Here is a 21877-nt window from a genome sequence, read left to right as displayed (position 1 = left end):
TATATATATATATATGTGTGTATATATATATATATGAAAAAAGATCTATTGGAGAAGGATTATACATGAATAATTTGTGTTTGTTTTTATTTATGTCAAGACATTTCTGTGACACTTGTAATAGAGTGTATTTGTATAGCCATAAATACAATCAGTTACAAGTGTCAAAGAAATGTCTTATGAATAAAAACACAATTATTCTTGCATAGTCCTTCTCCAACAGGTATTTTTTTTAGCTTTCATTTTGTTTTTTAACTTTTTTTTTTCCTGCCTGTATATTTTAATTTTCATCGAGGTGCATTTCAGTGAATGGCCACGATGTGTAAAGCATTCTAGGTCGTGCCTTATTAAACTCACATCTTTCAGTGCAGTATTTTCACAGTGAGATGCATTGTATCTACAGTAATCTGCATTGAGTGTCTGTGCCCCCTCATGTGGTTACTTGGTGAAATAACATGTAATGTCTCTGCCATGGATAATTACCATTATAGAAAAGCACTAATTGCCTTAGAAAAGCACTAGCTTTATTAATAAAATTACCTCTTTAAAATTTCAAAGATGGCACTTCTTGTTTCAAAGTGACCATACACACCCCATGACTTACAGTACCATGGTGGTGTTGTAAGCCCACTGTGCAGACACACGCATGTCTCCAAACATATAATGTCACATATAAATCATGTGCTTACCACCACCTACCGTTCCAACCAGGTAACTGAGAAGCACTGAGAGAACAGTCACATTATTGCTAACAAACCCAATAATGGAACTTTTGTTCCATTTTGAAATGGAATTAAACACAGTTTAATTCAGGGGAATGTTTTCTTCGTTATCCTGATCGACACCCAAAAAACTCCTAGAACATGTTCTCCATGGACCATCAAATATTACTTTTATGATTAGCTTGATGCCGTATGGAGTTTCAGTTCCCCCAGCCAGGTCCTGCCCGTGATCCAGTCGTGATCCCCCCCATCTTCCTCAATAACACTCTGCTCCCCCCTCCTTCACACCACATCTCCTTCTATTTTTTCCATACTTCTCTGTCCATGTCCATTGTTTTTCTGCACTACACATTTGGACCCAACCCTTGGGCACCCTTCCTTCTTTTCTCTACTCTGTACTCCATGGGGCCCCTTGCTATTTTCAACCCTTGGTCACCTCTATTTCTCCTACAAAACACACCCAAAGAATGATAGCAAACCACTGTACATCTCCAAGCCCTCTCCCTATAAGTTTCAAGAACACCCCCTCCCCTTTCTTTATGCAGCCCCCCCCCCCCCCCCATCTAGCATCTTATACACACTTATTAGATATGTGTGATAACCTGTACAAAACAACTATCTGGCAACCTAATGGACTTAACTGTATTGCAATATTGCTTCTTTTGAAAACCCAATAAAAGAAAAAGAGACAAGGCCAATGCACATAACCTGATATTATGTAAGGTTGTTTTATCATTAAACTTAATCTTTAAAAAGGAAAACAATCTTGAACCTGGAGCAATTGATCTTTTGTTGAATTGGACAGGAGATCGGAAAAATGTATGATCTACTTATACTGTATATGCTGTTTGTTGCTTCTAAACCACTGTAATTATAAGATGTCATCTCAGAAACAACTGTACATTCAGTACAAATAACGCACAGTGAAGCTTTTTAAGAGTAAGTCATTTTATCAGAGTAACTGATACCTGCTATCAAATCAAATGCATTTGTATGCTCATCATCTCATTTTTTTCCATGACAGTTGTGAGAACTAGATTTGTGTTGATGTGACCTCTACATGATATTCTAATTCTGCTTGCTTTGCAGGAGCCTGGCCAATAACAATTTGCAGTCTCTTCCAAAAGATGTCTTCAAAGGCCTGGATTCACTAACTAATGTGTAAGACACATCTAAAAACATTGTTGTGCTTTCAATGAACTGAAGAGAGGGGTATAGTATTAATCTCACTTTCTGTTTGAGTATTTTGAATCTTAGTTATGCAGAATAAATTGGTCCAGACCAAATCGATTGATTCCTAAAGGGAAAACGCACATTTTGCCTTTTGGTCCAGCTTTCTATAGACTCTGTTTACCTGATGTACCATTTATGTAGTAACTAAGAATTCTTTGTGGGTGTTGCAGCAGTTTCTGGACAGTCCTCATTATATACAGGAGTTACCTTCCACCAGTGACTGAGACAGCCCCAGCTTGGCTTTCCAGCACAGCGGTTAATGTCAGAAACCTAGCCCTGTAGTTACTAATAAAGTGCATGATACCATATTTGTGTGTACTTTGCCCTGCAGTGGCATCTCCACACAGATACACTGCAGATTTAGTTGGCTGAATGACAAATCATGGCTTAGCCTGTCGGAAGAGGTCCAGGGAGATCTCCCTACAGGGTCCTAGACAACAGTAAAGACGAACCGGTATGAAACTCTCTATGCTCAACTTTTGTTTTAAATACAGTAATCTTTAAAACTGAACTCCAGGAATATATATTAGATACCAGGTTGATGCAGGTGTGGATTTATAAATTTAATAATAAATCATTAAATATATTTACATGCAGCTAGTATAAGAAAAATTTTACATGATACATTCCCTCTACTAATCCCCTGCACAGCAGGATTTAGACTTGGAGAGGGAGGGGCTGCACTAGGAACCAATCACTACACTTCAGCTTAAAAGGAAATTCTACTGCTGCTGCTTAGCTGTCCAATTACAGGCTGAGGGCCAGGAACTTACCAGGCTGTATTTCTTAATTGCAGAAAAAAGAAAAAAAAAATTAAGGTCTCAATGTGTCAACGGCAGGGGTCAGGCTCGGAGTCCAGTAGCTATAGCAGTAGAGAAGTTCCCACCGACCAGCTGAAGAGGTACACAAGCAGGTCATCCTGGCGGATGAGACAGGCACACCTGACTAACTGATATTCTACAGAGCTCCTGATGGTGGAGATGGGATTTGCTGTGTGTTCGTACCAGGCCGTGGTCATCAGGATTGTCCCACCAGGAGATGAGCAAGCCGGGGTCTAAACACTACAAGAAAAAGGGGGGTGTACTGTGCTCCTGGGGTATGATGAATAATAAAGTAATCAAGATCAATCCAGAGAAAATTATACATAAAGCTGAGACTCAAAATAAATCACATATATATCATCAAATTTTAAACATATAATGATGTGCTCCAAATTTGTTGGAACACACAGCACTATAATTTTCATTTTATGCTACAGTTTTATGTAATTGCTTTTTGCACAAATTGTCGAATTTGCACTTTACAACATATATGCACTTTATGTAATTTTGATAATTTGGATGAGAGCACTGAGGTTTGCACATAAGCACCTTTTATAGAACAACATTGGAGCACATCATTATATGTTTAAAATTTGATGATACATATGTGATTTATTTTCAGTCTCAGCTTTATGTATATTTTTCACTGGATTGATCTTGATTACTTTATTATTATTCATACCCCAGGAGCGCAGTACATCCCCCCTTTTTCTTGTTGTGATTAGTTACTGCTCAGGTACCAGTTTTGTACTTGCAGCACTAGGGGTAGATTTTAATTTGCATATTATTTGCACCCTGATAGTGCGAGAATCATACATACATACATTTACCAAGCCGGGGTCTAGTTGCGGATATAGCAGGTAGGGATTAAGCAAACGTGTAGTCAGTGAACAAGCCAAAGATCGGTAACAAGTGGTTGCAGGATCAAGTGGAGGCATAGACAAGGAACAGGCCAAAGGTCTGTAACAAATGGTAGCAAAGATGCAGAAGGCAGCAGGAGTGACAAAAGCGAGACATTTGGCTGGAGAGAGCAAAATAATATGGAAAACAGGAACTGCAAAGGCATGGCTTAAATAGGAAGTTCATGGGAGAAGCAAAGGTTTCAGGGTTCAGGAGAAACAAGACACGAGGCAAGGATGTCTAAGGAATAGGGCAGGGAGCTGTCCACCATTTTAGGTGGCTCAGCAAGAGGAGATACTGCCAGACACAGCAGTGGTTGCAGGTTCAGTTCTGGGTCCTGACAAAAGGCTGCCTGTGGTGTCTGGATAGACTGTGCAGATCTCAGGATCGGAAAAAAATACAGATCGTTTGGCAGATAACACAGCTCCTACGCATTTCAACTGTGTATTTAGCTATTCACCTGTAGCCTCCATTCAAACTATGTAGCCTGTTGTGGATATTCTCATTTTCGCAGGTTGTCACACTTTGTGCCTTGGACAGCCTATTAATTTCATTGGGCTGCCCTACACTTGACAAACACAGTAAAATGCTCATGTATCTTTTTGAACTTTGCGTGTCTTGTAACCACGCCTTTTTCCACAATTTTTGCAGACTTTTTGACTCAAAAAAGGCATATCTTGCTGGTTGCATTTGGGGTGACTTTAACATGGAACAGCACAGCAAGTGTGACACGCGTTTCTTGAACATTTCATCAAATTGTGTGATTTTGTATGTGCCCACATGCTTTACAAATGTAAATGCAGCCTTATTGTTCGTTGCAATATTAATATAAAAACATCTAGGGGGAAAACTTTTGGTAAAAGGAGATGGGTTCTGTAAGTTACACCACTTTGCACATCAATAGCGCTTTGTGTAGACTTATTAAATATGACTGTAGAGTGTGGGAAGACTTATGTCTGTGAGAAAGGCGCAGTAAATATATCATATTATCTCCGGTATGTTTTGGTGCATTTAGTGGCTGGAAAATCCCAACTTCCTCTGACATTACCAATAATCCCCAGCTGATGCAGAATATTAAATTACACTTTTTTATCATCCACAAACAGTTTTCTTTCAGACTTGTTTAACGGAAACCCTTAATTAATTTTGTGTCTGGAGATTTACTGGAAGAGGAATTCACATGAGGAGCTGTGAGATGGGATAAATATGAGCAGTAAAGGGAAATGGACAGGTTGGTGGTTAGGATCCTGGTTCGTTCCAGTCTCTTTGCTTCAACCTCAGTGCACATATTGTTCAATTACACTTGTACACACTATATGTAGGTTGTAAAGAAGGTGCTAATTTACGACAGCTTTAGAAGCCAATCAGTACATTCTTCCATATTGAAGTAAGCTGTATAAATGATTTCCTTTGCCTCAAAAACAACCAGTACCGGGATAAATCTGAAACCTTTCATTCTAAAAATAATAATGCTGAACCAGAGGTTTCCAATGCTTTTGGAATCACTGACCCAGATCCAGGGTGCCATTTAGGAGTTCTGAACCTGCTGCATACTAGTAAGTATTGAGATCAGACAGAGCCAGGCAGCAAGCATTTTTAGAAGGAGGTGAGGTAAATCAGCCTACATATTGCTCTTAGTACAGATTTCCTTCAATCAGATCTTGCTATAAGTTATTAAGCCTGCAGCTAACAGATGCCCCCCAAATGGCTTGTACAGGCAAAAACACATAACTATACGATCATTTAATATAACAGCTGTTTAAGCTTCCAGAAATCAATGCCACTATTATCATTATTTTTAACCACTTGCTTACCGCCCTATAGTAGTTTTACTGCTACAGGGTGGCAGCTGTGCGCCAGATCACGTATATATATGCGATCCTACTGTACCCGGTAGCGGGCACGAATGCGCGCCGCTGGCAGCTTGCTCATGCTGAGATTAAACACAGTGGGAACCGATTAGTGAGACCCAGAACGGCGGTCTGTAAACAAGACAGATCGCTGTTCTGACAAGAGGAAAGGCATGGATGCTGTGTTCCTGCAAAGCAGGGACATCGATTCATGTCTTTCCCTAGTAAAAGCACCTCCCACACAGTGTAGTAAAACACAGATTAAGCACACAGTCAGTGTTGGGGTAGTTACTCAAAAAATGTAACTAGTTACTAGTTACTTCTGTAAATTGTAACGAGATTACTTTACTAGTTACTGCATTTGAAAAGTAACTTCACTACTTATTACTTTAATCTCCTCTTTCTTAATTGACCGAGTAGAAGAAGATATATGACACTCTTTCTGCATAGAGTTTATTGTATAAACACAGGCTTTAGGAAACATAAGAACAAAACCTGAAAAAACAGAATAAAACATAAAGTGCAACAAAAAGTAATAAACTTCATCCCTCTCTATTCTTCGAAATAACGATTGTATCGCACGGCTTGGGTAACACAGGAAAGCGCGTTCCTATAGCCTAGTAAAGTAGTGTAGTTACCTTCTATAGCCTAGTAAAGTAGTGTAGTTACCAATATTAGTATTGTAACTAGTTATGTTACTTGGTTACCAAAAAAGTAATATAGTTACTGTAATCAGTTACTTTGTAACTAGTTACCCCCAACACTGCACACAGTGAAAGGGGTTGTAAAGTCAGAAGGTTTTTTATCTTAATGGATTCTATGCATTCTTACCTGAGATCCCTCTCTGTCCACGAGTGTCTCAGCCGTCCGAGATTCTCCTTCCTGATTGGCTGAGACACAGCAGCGGTGTCATTGGCTGCCACTACTGACAATCAAAGTCAGTCAACCAATCAGGAGAGAGAGGGGCGGGGCCGGGTCTTGGCTCTGTGTCTGAATGAACACAGGGAGCTGTGATTTGGCTCGGGTGCCCCCAGAGCAAGCAGCTTGCTCTGGGGGGACTCACCAGGAGGGAGGGGCCAGGAGCACCGAAAAGGGACCCAAGAAGAGGAGGATCCAGGCTGCTCTGTGCAAATCCACTGCAACAGAGCAGGTAAGTATAACATGTTTGTTTTTTTTTTATAGGGAAAAAAAACAAGACTACAATCGTTTTAACCCTCTGATCACCCCTGATGTTAACCCCTTCCCGGCCAGTGTCATTAGTACAGTGACAGTGTATATTTTTAGCACTGATCATTGTATTAGTGTCATTGGTCCCCAAAAAGTATCTAAAGTGTCAGCTAGTGTCCGAATGTTCACCGCAATATTGTAGTCCTGCTCGAAGTCTCCGCCATTACTAGTAAAAAATAAATAAATAAAAATGAATTATAATATTGCATTGTTTGTAGATGCTATAACTTTTGCACAAACCAATTAGTATACGCTTATTGGGATTTCTTTTACCATAAAATATGTAGCAGAATACATATTGGCCTACATTTATGAGGAAATGTGATTTTCTCAATTTTTTATTGGATACGTTTTATAGCAGAAAGTAAAAAAACAATGTGCATTATGCGTGACTTTTTGTGAAAACAAATATTAAATGAGTGACACTGGTGATATTAATGTAAAAATTATAAACAATGATAATATTAACCACTTTACCACCGGAGGATTTTGCTGTCTTACGTCCAGGCCACTTTTTGCAATTCGGCGCTGTGCAACTTTAACTGACAATTGCGCGGTTGTGCGACGCCGTACCCAAACGAAATTTACGTCCTTTTTTTACCACAAATAGAGCTTTCTTTTGGTGGTATTTGATCACCTGTGCGATTTTTACTTTTTGCGCTATAAACAAAAAAAGAGCGTTTATTTTGAAAAAATAACAATATTTTTAACATTTTTTTATATGTAATTCCTCCCAAAAAATATGTAAAAATCTAATTTTTTTAAAATTTTTGGCCAATTTGTTTTCTGCTACCTATGTTTGGTAAAAAAAATCACAATAAGCATATTTTGATTGGTTTGCGCAAAAGTTATTGCGTTTACTAACTAAGGGATAGATTTCTGTCATTTTTGGAGTTTTTTTTTTTAACGAGTAATGGCGGCGATCTGTGATTTTTTTTTTGTGGGACTGCGACATTGCGGCGGACAGATCGGACCCTTGACTGACATTTTTGACACTTTTGGGGGTACCAGTGACATTACTGCAGTAATCAGTGCTATATATATGCACTGTTACTGTAAAAATGACAATGGCAGGGAAGGGGTTAATTTTATTGGAGAGGGAGGGGTTAATGTATGCCTGGTGCTTACTAACGTGTGGGGGGGGAGGTGACTGAGTGAGCCAGGGACAGATCGGATATTCAGCTATGCTGAACACTCCGATCTGTCACTCCCTGTCACTGAGGAGATCCGCCCGCTCTGTTTACACAGGCGGGCGGATCGCCAAACTAGATTCCCCGATGATCGGGGAAGAACAGCGGCGATGCCGCTGGTCCTCCCCTGGCCCGACTCCCGCTGTGAATGAAAACAGCGGGAGCGCGCCTCCGGCCGCGCGCGAGCGCCGCCTACAGGGGGAGCAGTCCAGCGACGTAGGTCTACGTCGCTGGACGATAACGAGCCACTGTGCCGCAGTAGCAGCACAGTGGCCAGAGGTAAAGTGGTTAATATAAAATATATAAAACATATACTATACAATAAAAATGTGTATCCACAAATATTATTGTGCAACAAGTGAAACAGTCCGTGAAAATAAGTGAGAATCATGAGTTCTTCAAAGTGATTTTGTGCTCCAATGTGCTCTTGATAAAATAAGCAATTTCTGCCTCTTACCAGATGGCTTTAGGTCGCCAGGACCTAAATCGCTTTTGATCCTTTTGTAGGATGGATCAGTCCTACACCGAACTCCTCCATTCCACTTTCTGGGTCTCAATCAGGTATATGTAGGACAAATGGTGGGGAAGCCAGAATATAGTATAATACCGTTTTTATTTTTAAAATAAATATAAAAAGTAAGAAATGGCTGCTTACAAAAGGTAGTGCCTATCCTGGCACTAGGCGAAACCGCTGTATGTGTATTAGAGGGTCTGTTGTGTGTTTAGAGTCTCCTCTACAGCCCTGGTAGCGTGGCAGCGGCGGCGTGCGCTCCAAGCAGGAGGGAAATTACGTCGCTGGTTCTCTCTGTTTCCAGGTATTACGAGGGACCACAATGCATTTCGCGTCTTAATCTCGCGTCATCAGGTAGCCTATTGTGCAATTGTCAAACTAACGCAATTGTCAAATTAACGCAAGTGCCATATCACAAAGAAATGGTCTGGTCGTGAAGGGAGGTAAATTTTCCAGAGCTGAAGTGGTTAATATACATGGCTTATAGAGTGCCAACGGTTTGTGCAGCGTTTTGCAATTTAAAAGGAGACACTTCAGTTAAAATACAACTCAAGACAAAGATGGCACTAAAGAATTATTTCCATAAACAGATAGAAATAATAAATGGATGTTCCATTCTGTTAGAAAATCTCATCCAATTCAGTCCACCAAATCGATCTTTTCTTTGTTCCATTGAGTGAAAGATATGCAACAACTAAGTGTATGATCAATCATCAATGTTTGGCTATGTGTATGGCCAGTGTTCCTATAACTATATATTGTTCTCCGTACTGTATCTATAATAGTTTTTATCACTTATCATGTATGTCATTATACTGAAAGTTACTGCAAAATAACGTTTCTTTGTTTTACTAAGCCCTGTGCGCGTTATCTTCTACATAAAAATGTATTGTTGGTTTTTCAAGGACATATTTTATCTACATGCCAGTATTTTCAATGAAACACCCTTGTGTTCGTTTGGCTCTATATTATGTTATTTACAAAAATACAATCAAGGTCATTTATAAAAGTGAACACATAAAAAATAAATGTATTGTTTATAGCAAACAAATAGATGCTTGTTTTTTTGTCTAACTTGTGCAAAATGATAATCAGAATTTGATTGGCTGCTCTGGACTATACTTTCCCTCTATTAAATAATGTTTCCACAGAAGTCTCCCAGTTTTGACTACATCTGATGGCTTTGGTGGTCTCTGATTGTCTCCTGCTTTTTGTATTTTTTTAGAGACCTAAGGGGAAATGCCTTCCACTGTGACTGTAAATTGAAATGGCTGGTAGAATGGCTGGATAAAACCAATGCCACGGTGGAACAAATTTATTGTGAAAGCCCACCCGAATACAAAGGACGGAAGATCAACAGCCTGTCTGCTAAAGACTTTGACTGTATAACCACAGGTACATACAATATGTGCATTTTATAAATTGTAAAAGTCTCCCTTGTGTGGATATGCAAAAGCTCTGGGGCCGCTGCTGGGTGTCGCCATCTTGGATAAGATGTTAACAGTCCTATCAGATTCACAGCTGCCAGTCATGTGACACTTTATAGACACTATACCAGGGATTCCCAAACTACGGCCCTCCAGTTGTTCAGGAACTACAATTCCCATCATGCCTAGTCATGTCTGTGAATGTCAGAGTTTTACAATGCCTCATGGGATGTGTAGTTCTGCAACAGCTGCAGGGCCATCGTTTGGGAATCCCTGCACTATAGTATTTCTCTTTACTCCTGCCCTGATTGCTTCATAAAAGATTATGTAGGGAGGTGAAGGGAGTACAGGAGGAGCTGGGCCCAGGGCCGGTGCTAGACTATTTTGCGCCCTAGGCAAGACCAGCTACTTGCGCCCCCCCCCCCCCCAAAAAAAGCTGTACATATTGCCCCCTTTCCTACACATAATGCCCCCCTTTAACCCTACACTCCCCTTCCTGTACACACTGCCCTCCTTTAACCCTACATCTCCCTTCCTGCACACACTGCCCTCCTTTAATGTTACACCCACTTCCTGCCCACACTGCCCCCCTTTATTGCTACACCCCTTTTAACCCTACACCCCCCCTTCCTATACACACTTCCCCCCTTTAACCCTACACCCCCTTCCTGTACACACTGCCCCCCTCTCTAGAGGTGACAGCCACCGGGGATAAGGAGGTGACTGGAGAAAAATGTGGCACTGGCCATGGCTGCGCCCTAGGTGGCAGTACGCCCTAGGCGGCTGCCTAGTTCGCCTAGTGGTAGCACCTGCCCTGGCTGGGCCAGCACAGAGAATTATTAAACATTCCCTGAGAGGGATATGATGTGGAAGGAGAAAAGGGGCTGTGCTAGAGAATTGACCAGTCATTTTGTATAGCAAGTTCAAGTGCACATTGAAAGTCAATAAAAAATATTTATGGAAAATAAAACATTGCATGTAAGCATTTAAAATACTTGATCTTTGTGGTCTCTATACCCTCAAAGTGTTTGTAAACTGTAACATTGAACTTCTTCTTTATGTTCCAAATGCATTGAAAGCATTTTGTTATAGTGTATCTGTTCGAAAAGTCCAAAAAATACCAGCTGATTGTGTAAAAAATTCGGAGCTTTCCTGTGTTGAGAGCTCACTTCCTCTTTTGTCTCAAGGACGATTAATTAGCACTCCTAGTCAAAATCATGGAACTACAGATTGATTAGCCTTTCTGTTGTAGAGATGGGAGAGTAGGTGGGCCTAAGTAGTTTACTGGGCAGGACTGGTAACACTTAGCCCACAAAAAAAGCAGTATTTTGTCAGCCCACAACAAGGCGTGCAGATCAACATGTATTTTTTTTTTTTTGTGCTCGTAGGGTCTTTAAAGGGATACAATATTATTATTATTAGTATTATTATACAGGTATCATATAATGCCAACAGTTTGAGCATTGCTTAAAGGGAGACCATACAGCAACAATGCAATTCAATACAAGAGGGTTAGGAGGGCCCTGCTCCTGTGAGCTTACAATCTAATAGGGAGGGGCTGGTGAAAACAAAGGTAGTAACTTTGAGGGATGAACTGATGAGGGAAGTAGAAGATTTGGTTGCTAGCTGAAGGCATGATAGGCCTTCCCGAAGAGATGAGTTTTTAGGGATCGCCTAAAAGTGAACAGAGTAGGAGATAACCGGACAGAATGGGGTAGTGAGTTCCAGAAGTTGGGAGACGCTCTGGAGGAGTCCTGGAGATGAGCATGGGAAAGGAAGACAAAGGAGCTAGAGAGCAGGAGGTCTTGGGAGGAGCTGAAAGGACGGTTTGGGTGATATTTGGAGATAAGCTTAGTGATGTAGCTTGGGGCAGAGTTGTAAATGGCTTTATATGTTATTGTTAGTTTTTTAAATTTTATTCATTGGGCAATGGGAAGCCAGTGAATTGGCAGAGAGGGGTGGTGGACACTGAACGGTTGGCAAGGTGTATGAGTCAGGCAGCAGCATTCATAATAGACTGAAGAGGGGATATCTTGCGGAGAGGAAAGCCAATAAGGAGGGAGTTATGATAGTCAAGGCGGGAGATAACAAGGAAGTGAATAGGTTGCTTAGTGGTTTTAACGGTTAAAAAGTTGCTTTATTTTGGAGATGTCACGGAGGTGAAGAGAGCAGATTTCGAGTTAGGTAGGTCCTCACTGGAATTCCACTTTAAATATTCCACAATCAATGTAAAAACTTGTGTATCACACCGATGTATCTCACTTAACTTAACTTGTTGGAAGGTGATGTCAGCTTCTCTCATGTCTCAGTGGCTTCAGTGATCAATCAGTCACCAGTTCTCCCTCCTTCCTCTGTTGGAGAATTAACTGCCACAGACAACAAGCCCCCTGACAGCTTCCCTCAAACTCCACGGTGTACACATGGGATTACTCTACCTCTTTAATAGCCCAGGGTGCATTCATACACAGCCCCCACAGCTGAATGGTTCCAAGATATTCCCAGTTCAGGGTCCAATCCCCACTCACACCACAGACAGCCACAAAAAGGCAGACCAAACTTAGATCTCAACTCACCATCCTCTCTCTATCTACAAACTTTCCCATAACTAGCACAGACTCATCACACCATGCTTCCTTCCAGGTATTCTGAGGGCAGTCCCTCCCTCCACTGGTCCACTTAGTTCCTGCACAGCACCCCTCTCTCCTCCTCTTCAGGCAATCGATAAATGCAGAGTGCAACGTGCATGATTTTACATCACACTTGCATGAAATTACATCACATATGCTACACTTTGTTTACATCTCTTGAATAGGAATTCCAGAGATTTCCTGATTCTGGCAATGACCTGCAACCGGATCAAAACTCCCATGTTGCTGAGTCAATTCTGGCAGTTCTCAGGTTATGCCTATCACAGGTAGAACCCCCTCACAATGTGCTGACAGCTAACCCTCCCTCAACCAGCTAGAGGACAGAGTCTTCTATGCTGGGGCTTCAGCTGGTGGCAGCCATTTTGGGTAGGACAAAGAAGCCAAGTGGTATGAGGTCATTATGTAGAGAAAACCATCTGTGTTAGAACCTTTTAGCTGCTACAGAACATCTAATTATTTATACTGTAGGTATATAAGTAAGCAGTATTCTTAATTCATTATGTGGCAACTAAACAGTTGTTACACAGAATGTTTCATCCTCATAGTGACCTCTCACTTATGTCTACCCCTTTTGTCCTAGCCTAAATGGCCCCCCGCTTGACTGGAGCCCCAGCATAGATGATTTTGGCCAAATCCCCAGGTGAAAGTAAAGGATGCAGTGGGACTATGCTAGGTGGCTAGTATGACAAGGCAAAATGCCTTGTTTCCAGTGCGCCTGATTTCCACCTCTGCATTGCGTTGGTGTGCTGGTGTTGTGCACTGAATAAAGTACTTTGTACAGTACTTTATTCCAGTGTAGTGAGATGCAATCTACCTCCTCGCAAAACACAACTGGCAGTTGAACTTAAAATAGTTGTAAAGGCACAAGTCCTTTACCTTCATGCATTCTATGCATGAAGATAAAAAAACCTTCTGTGTGCAGCAGCGCCCTAATACTTACCTGGGCCCCCTCTCGAGCCAGCGATGTCCACTAGAGCCTTGCCTATCCGGGGACTGGCACTCCTGATTGGCTTTTTGCAGCAGCAGAAGTCATTGGCTTCCGCTGCTGTCAGTCACAGCCAGTGAGCCAATCATGGGATGAAGGGGGCGGGACCAAGCTGTGTCTCCATGTGTAAATGGACACACAAATTAGTGGGTCGGGAGCGTGCCTGCTTGGGTGCTCCCAGAGCAAGCTGCTTTTTGTGGGGGCACCGGGCAGGAGGGAGGAGCCAGAAGCACCAGCATGCGACCCGAGAAGAGGAGGTTATCTGTACAAAACCACTGCACAGAGCAGGTAAGTATAAACTTTTTCTTATTTTAACCACTTACCGCAAACTTTGCGGATCGATCCCCCGCTGAAAAAAACGGACTCCGTCCGACGGACGGAGAGTGTGGAAGGGGCCTTAGTCAGTTAGTAGATCTACAAAAAAGAAGGACACCTTGACTAGCGTAGAACAGATGTCACTATGAACCTGGCTGAACGGCCAACCCACCACCCACTTACACCCTTTCACCTTTACCTTATCCCAATAATCGAGACGACACCGTAAGTGGAATAAAATTGGCCATAGCAGCCCTTTTATTAACCAATTTCAAATTAAATTAACATAAATTAACATAAAGGAAAAAACATTCCTTAAAACAGAAACGTCAAAACAGTTAAAGCTTTTGTTGGTCTTTGAGGCCCCCCATTTTAATGTTCAGATAAATACTACACTGCGGGCCCACTTAAACATACTAGGCCTCCAGCCGCAAAACTCTAGCTCTGAGACAACACTCTACCCGCAGTGTACTGACCTCAACTGGAACGCACCAGAGGGAACCTACCACCAGTGGGTCCCGAACCATTATCTTGACTTAAAGGTTCTTGCACCTGCCAGCAAAGACCAACAAAAAGACGCCACAGCTGCCACGACATCCCATGCAAACCTGTCAAAAAACAAAGAAAAAGAACAAACCCCCACCAAGGAACCAACAAATAGAGTTTAAACAATAGGGAGGGAGGGAGGGACGCTTCTTCTGCCGAGTGAGGAGATTTTGGCGCCCCCCAGCAGATCCCACCTCTTCCTGCCTGCCAGCCCCACCCCCCCTGAATCTAAACTCCACAACTTAGCTCCCCCCATGACACCACTGTCTAACTTGTTCCTAACTTAACCCCTACCACTCCCCTGTCCACCTAGTCATGCTGGCCTTATGCTATCGCTCCGCTCCTGCTCCGGGCCTCCCTTTATAGATGCACTAAAGTCTCTGACAGATCTGAACAGCACTGGCTAACCAAAGCTGAAAGTAATTTAAAGGTCATCTTGTTTTAATGATGAAGGCCATGGTATTTTTGCAGAGTAAATCAGCAAATTCGATATAAAGGTATGCTGTATGTTTGAGATGATAGTAAAGAAACCTTCCTGATGAACCAGCTGGAATTTGAGCCTTGAGTGATCCTATCAGCACCCCCTGCTCGGCATCCTTCAATTGAAGAAGCCAGCCAGAAAATTGTTGTCCAAACAGTGATTGTAGCCAGTTAGCTGGCTGTCAAAATGCAGTAGCCTCTCCCTCTGGGCTGTTTAGCGTTAAATGGGGAATTTATAGATACACTCCTATGCCCAGTACACACAATGAGAAAATCGAACGAAAAATACAATTTTCAGAGCGATCGTCTGATAATCTGATCATTAGTATACAGCTTTCGAGAGCCGATCACGACATTTCATGCGAAATTATCCGAAGGAACAGGCACGAAAATTTTTCTCGGACGAAAACAGAATAACCTTTTTGTTTAATCAGTACCGTGTTTGTCTATAAAAAATCATGTGACCAAGGCCACACATGCTCGGAAACAAAAAAATACATTACAATACAATACATTACATCATCGTGCAAAGTTGTATTCTGTCTTATGAGAATTTTTGTAACTCTAGTAACCTTTTCTTTTTTATATGAGACTAGCATGCAATAAATAAAAAAAACGAAAAAAAACAAAGGATCATTCATCTGATATTCTTATTGTGTGTACCAGGCTTTAGAAATCTAAGGGTCCTTTCACAGGGTCGGTCTGTATGTCCATTTTTCATCCCATGTTTTTGCGGATGAAAAACGGACATAATGCATGTCAATGGGATTGCGGATGTCAGCGGATGACAACGCTGACATCCGTTTTTGCGTCCTTTCCTATCAGCTCCGTTTTTTGGAACGGAAGAGAACCCTATTTTTCTTCTGTTTAAAAAAACGGAACGGACGCAAAAACGGATGTCAGCGTTGTCATCCGCTGACATCTGAAATCCCATTGACATGCTTTATGTCCGTTTTTCATCCGGAAACAGATGGGATGATAAACGGACATACAGACCGGATGACACAACTGTCATCCGTGTCCGTAGAAAAAAAAAATAAGAAGTGCCGGAGCGGATCAAAAAATGGTCCGCTCCGTGTGAAAGGACCCTAAGAGTCTATGCCTCTATGGGGAGAATGCAGTGTTTACACAGACTGAACACAGTGTTAGAACTAGTTTTCCATTAGTTTTCACCACCAATCAAACACTGATTGCCTCCTTTCCTCGCCATTGCAATATCTAACTGTTAATATCTCTTTGAATCATTTCACTCTACTTGTTTGTGTTCTATTAACCACTTGCCGACCATATACTGTATATATACGTCGGCAAGCTGGCTCTCCCATGCAAAACCACGTATCGGTACATCATTTGCCTGGGAGGAGTTAGCGGGCCAGCGCGCGCCACTGCCGACATGCTCCCGCCCCCAATCGTCAGCGGGGAAGATGGCGCATGTGTCAGGTGACTCCGATTGCCACCTGACACTCTCGATCTCTCCCCGCTGACAGAGAAGGATGGTAGGCTGATGTAAACACAGCTGTCCGTCCTTCTGCCTCAGATGATCACAGAGCCCATGTGATCCTGCTTTATAGGATCACATGTCTCTATATTCATCTCACAAGCTCAACCCCCCCACAGTTAGAATCACACCCCTAGGCTTACATTTAACCCCTTGATCACCAACAATGTTAACCCCTTCCCTGCCAGTGTCATTATTACAGTAACAGTGCATATTTTTAGCACTGATTACTGTAGTAATGTCATTGGTCCCCCCAAAAGTGTAAAAAATGTCAGTTAGGGGTCCGATCTGTCTGCCGCAATGTTGCAGTCCCGCAAAAAATCGCAGATCGCCGCCATTACAAGTAAAAAAAAAAACAATAAAAATTACATAAATCTTTCCCGTAGTAAGTAAACGCGATAACTTTTGTGCAAACTAATCAAAATACGCTTATTGCAATTTGTTTTTACCAAAAATATGTAGCAGAAAACAAATTGGCCTAAAATGTTAAAAAATTTTGATTTTTAATTTTTTTTGGGAATGTTATATAGCAGAATGTGAAAAATATTGTTTTTTTTTTGTTTTTTTTTGCAAAACTTTCGCTCTTTTTTTGTTTATAGCGCAAAAAATAAAAATCGCACAGGTGATCAAATACCACCAAAGGAAAGCTCTATTTGTGGGAAAAAAGGACGTAAATTTTATTTAGGTACAGCGTCGCATGACCGCGCATGTATCTGGTAAAGTAACGCAGTGCCGAATCGCAAATAGGGCCTGGTCATTAATGGGGAAAATCCTCCAGTCTGAAAGTGGTTAATAACAGCACAATTCATAAGCCACAGGTGTCAGGAAATATATGATTTGTGAAGATATTTTGTATTATGCTCTTACCTGAAACATTCCAGATAATAGATACCATATTTATTCTGAGCAAAAGCAAAGACTATATTCAGGCCAGTAAATAAGATCATTAAAAACCAGTTATTTATAACATGTTTCCATGTATAGTAATCCATATTTTCCCTTTCTTACAGAGTTTGCAATGTACAAATCTCTGCCGTATCAATCTCTGTCTGTGGACACCTTCTCTTATATGAATGATGAGTACGTTGTCATCGCTCAGCCCTTCACGGGGAAATGTGTTTTTTTGGAATGGGACCATGTTGAGATGTCATTCAGAAACTATGACAACATCACTGGTGAGAGCTTTGGAACCTTAGTGATCAGATTATTATTATACAGGATTTATATAGAGCCAGCAGTTTGCACATCGCTTTACAACATGAGGGCCGACAGTACAGTTACAGTACAATTCAATACAGGAGGAATCAGAGGGCCCTGCATGTGACTTGTTAAAGAGGAAGCAGGGCAGCCATCAGAAATTTTGGGGCCCCTTACACAGCTTTAGGCCTGGGCCCCTCTGGGCCTGACCACCAACATTTTGCGGGGCCCACCCTCTGGCCATCCCACCTAGTCCTTCAGTGCACCCACTTCTGTTTTAACACTCTTACAACTTAATGAATGAAAATGAATCCAATCCATCAAAGAGACATCCCCATATATTCAGCAAAGAGACATCCCAATCCAGTAAAGAGATGGTCCCATATATTCAGCAAAGAGACATCCCAATCCAGTAAAGAGATGGTCTCATATATTCAGCAAAGAGACATCCTAATCCAACAAAGAGACGGCCTCATATATTTAGCAAAGAGATATCCTAATCCAACAAAGAGACGGCCTCATATATTTAGCAAAGTGATATCCCAATCCAGCAAAGAGACAGACTCATATTTTTGGCAAAGAGACAGCGCAATCCAGCAAAGAGACATCCCTTCAGCTGCATCGGTTTACTCTGCCGCTGCCATGCTTTAGCAATTGCTAGTTACTACAGCAGCAACAACTCTGTCTTGTTGGTTGGGGCCTGGGCGGCTGGGCCCCTTGGAACCCCTGGGCCCCCTACATGTGTATGGGCTGTCCCCCCCCTGATGGCTGCCCTGAGAGGAAGTAAACCCTCCTCTGTAACTTGTACCTATAGGTAAGCCTATGATAAGGCTTACCTATAGGTACTGTAAATATCTCCTAAACATGTACCGTTTAGGAAATATTTACCTTACATGCAGCCAGTGACGTCACTGGCGCATGCGCTCTGAAGAAACGGCCACTCGTGCCGTTCCTTCAGAGCCCCGTGCCGTGACCGTCGGCTCCCGCGCGCGTGTGCGGGAGTGACGTCACCGCGGCTCCGGCCAACCAGATGGCCGGATGCCGCGATCCCGGAAGACGGGTAAGCAGGCGGCACGGCGGGGGCTCGTTCTAAGGTAAGTATTTCATAATGAGCTAGTATGCGATGCATACTAGCTCATTATGTGTTTCTCTTGCAGGTTGCAAAAAGAAAAAAACATTTTTTTGGGGGTTTTCAACCTCTTTAAGCACAGCTTTGCCTAACCATAGCGAATCTCAGTAAAAATAAGAGCAGCAGCGTATGCACCATCTAGTGTACAACTGAGATCTATTGCATTGGGACAATGATATGCAGTCAGATAGACATTGGGGTTTATTTACTAAAGGCAAATCCACTGTGCACTACAAGTGCACTTGGAAGAGCAGTCGCTGAAGATCTTAGGGAGACATACAAGGAAAAGAAAAAATAGAATTTTTGTTTGCACATGATTGGATGATAGAAATCAGCAGAGCTTCTCCTCATTTCAGATATTCCCTAGATCTACAGCAACTGCACTTCCAAGTGCACTTGTTCGCACAGTGGATTTGCCTTTAGTAAATCAACCCCTTTGTACTAGTACCCTGCAGTTTTAGTCTTACCTCTATTGTTACAGTGGGTGTGCAGTGTGTTTAAATATGACTATGCAATCTAAAATAACACCATAGTTAGACACGGTGTACTCAGTCAGCAACAGAACTGGCCTGGCATGCCACTTTAGTTCTTTCTCTTCCTATGCAATAATGTATATGTGAGGAAGTTTTTAATTAAGAGAGTTGCTGTTACACCGCTCTGCAAGCATAGAGCACTGGCGTGTGAGAGCAGAAAGAAGCATTCTTACTAAGAGAAAAATGTATTTTAAGGATAAGTTCCATGTTCCACCAGTTTTAAGGGTGGAACATGTTCCCACTCCTGCAGCTGCTCCCTGATCCCCCCTCTCTATGACGGCGAGCTGGGGATCTTCTTTCTGCACCCACTATCACTATTTGAAAAGAGAGCAGCTGTGCGGGGCTTCGCCCACATGGCCTCGTCTTTCATTCACAGAGTTCTTTGAAAGAACGAATCACAAGTACCTAAAGCCTTTGCGGCTGATGGCTTTTATTTCTCAGTGAACTACAAGGACGCTGTGGAGCGCTCTAGGTAGTTTATTGTTTCTTCCTGTCATTTTGTAACTGCCTGGCCATACAAGGTATGAGCAGACAGCTTTTACTGACAGTCTGCAGGAGCCCTGTACTGCATCCGCAATCTGCTGATCCCAGGAGCAATGCTTTCCAGTCTCCTACAAAGGATAAGGTGAACTTACCCTGCATGTTATGATTTGTGATTGATATGTAAACGATTTTTGGACTTTAAAGAGATAAAGTGTTGCAGGACTTCTAGTGGGCTTTAACAGTCCATTCAGACTGGCGCGATCCGACTTCGAGGGGCGACCTGCAGGGACTTCACATAAGGGAAGTCAATGCAAGTCGCTCCCAGGTCGCCCCAAAGTAGTACAGGACCCTTTTTCTAAGTTGGAGCGACTTGTGTCGCTCCTATTAGAACGGGTCCTGTGCTAATCAATAGCGAGCGACCGAGCTCGACTTGTCAGGCTGACAAGTCGCCTGACAAGTCACGCTAGTCTGAATGGGGTCTAAAGCTATATCTTCAAAACTTTAGATTGTGATACGACAGATAACAACCAATATTGACTTGTTTTATATGACACACCTATAAAACCAAGGTGAAAAATGTTGAGTACAGCTAATCTACAGTAGTTGATATTATTTGTTTTTCACCAGGCACTTCAACTGTGGTCTGCAAGCCCATAGTGATTGAGAAGCAGCTATACGTCATAGTAGCCCAGTTGTTTGGGGGCTCTCACATTTACAAAAGAGATATCTTTGCCAATAAATTTATCAAGATACAAGACATTGAGGTCATCAAGATTCGGAAACCCAATGATATTGAAACATTCAGGATAGACGACAACTGGTATTTTGTGGTTGCAGATAGCTCAAAGGCTGGTTGTACAACCATCTACAAGTGGAATGGCAATGGATTTTACTCCCACCAATCTGTCCACATGTGGTATCGAGACACAGATGTGGAGTATGTAGAGATTGCCAACAAGCCCCACCTGATCCTGTCTAGTAGCTCCCAACGTCCTATTATTTATCAGTGGAACAAGAAGTACAACAACTTCTCAAAACAAGCGGAGATTCCAGATACAGAGGATGTGTATGCTGTCAAACACTTTTCCAACAAGGACGATGTCTACCTTTGCCTCACAAGGTTCATTGGGGATTCAAGGGTTATTAAATGGGAAGGCGGAGCCCTGATTACTGACATCCAAAGGATGCCCTCTCGTGGATCTATGGTTTTCCAGCCTTTACAAATTGGCGAGCACAAATATGCCATCTTAGGCAGTGATTATTCCTTCACCCAGGTATTCCACTGGGATAACGAGAAAGGGAAGTTTGTCAAATTCCAAGAGCTGAATATCCAGGCTCCCAGGTCCTTCACGCATGTGTCCATTGAAAAAAAACACAGCTTCCTGTTCGCTTCAAGTTTTAAGGGATCTACACAAATATACGAACATGTAATTATCGACTTGAGCGCATGACCTTCTGTTTTTGGAGACACAAAAGACTTTATGACAGGACAGTATGAACTAAATGCATGATAACGTTATCTTTTGACAAACACCTGGATGACCGGCTTTAGAAGCTGGAAGCTCCAGACCTAGAGCATTGCTTGTTTCTTGTTCATTAATTCGTCATGTATAGTGATTTTAAGAGTTGTACTTTTCTAAAAAAAAAAAAAAAAAACCTTGATAGTGGACTGTTCTTTGCATTAACAGTTTGTACATATTTGTTCATATTGCATTTGTCCTTCGGAAGAGAGATCTATGAATAATGTTACTTTTTCCATTTATTATTTATTCACCTGAAAACTGCCAAATAAAATGTTTACATTTTCTGTCTTCCACGTTACAAACATATTCATTAAAGGGATTCTATTCTGTAAGATATGACTCTGATTACATCTGGACTAGACATAAGGAATGGAAACAGAGTAGAGTTAAATGGCTTTGAGGGGAATCCCACTAGAAGAGAGATAAGCTAAGTATAGGTAAGATCATATGAAAATTTAAAATTAAAAAAATGTAAAGAAAAGCCCAGGTTTGCTTTGATGCTTGTTCTTTAACAGTACATACCTACCTTTCCTTCCCTTCTTTCTTTTACTGCTCTCTTGAGCTAATAGAAGGTAAGAAAACATAGTCATGTGAAAATTAAATAAGTCATATAAAAAGTGATGCTTTTTCAACATATGTGAACAGGCAAACACTACTAG

The 21877-nt window shown here is 41.8% G+C and overlaps 1 protein-coding gene across 2 annotated transcripts in view; it reads left to right on the top strand.

Moving 5' to 3' along the window:
• LGI1 (leucine rich glioma inactivated 1) overlaps positions 1 to 21506 on the top strand; it is a 70913-nt gene extending 49407 nt beyond the window's left edge. For both annotated transcript variants that reach the window (XM_082267586.1, XM_082267587.1), the window contains 4 exons: positions 1812 to 1883; positions 9680 to 9849; positions 17364 to 17528; positions 20323 to 21506. In XM_082267586.1, coding sequence (XP_082123712.1) covers positions 1812 to 1883; positions 9680 to 9849; positions 17364 to 17528; positions 20323 to 21146 — 1231 coding nt within the window. In that variant the 3' untranslated portion in view covers positions 21147 to 21506. The remainder of the gene's footprint in view (positions 1 to 1811; positions 1884 to 9679; positions 9850 to 17363; positions 17529 to 20322) is intronic.
• Positions 21507 to 21877: the final 371 nt, after the last annotated feature.

This window comes from Pelophylax lessonae (genome assembly GCF_965119305.1).
Source record: "Pelophylax lessonae genome assembly, chromosome: 9".
Classification (NCBI taxonomy): Eukaryota; Metazoa; Chordata; class Amphibia; order Anura; family Ranidae; genus Pelophylax; species Pelophylax lessonae.
Note: the sequence above shows the minus strand (reverse complement) of the source record. Positions and strands in the feature narration are given on the sequence as shown.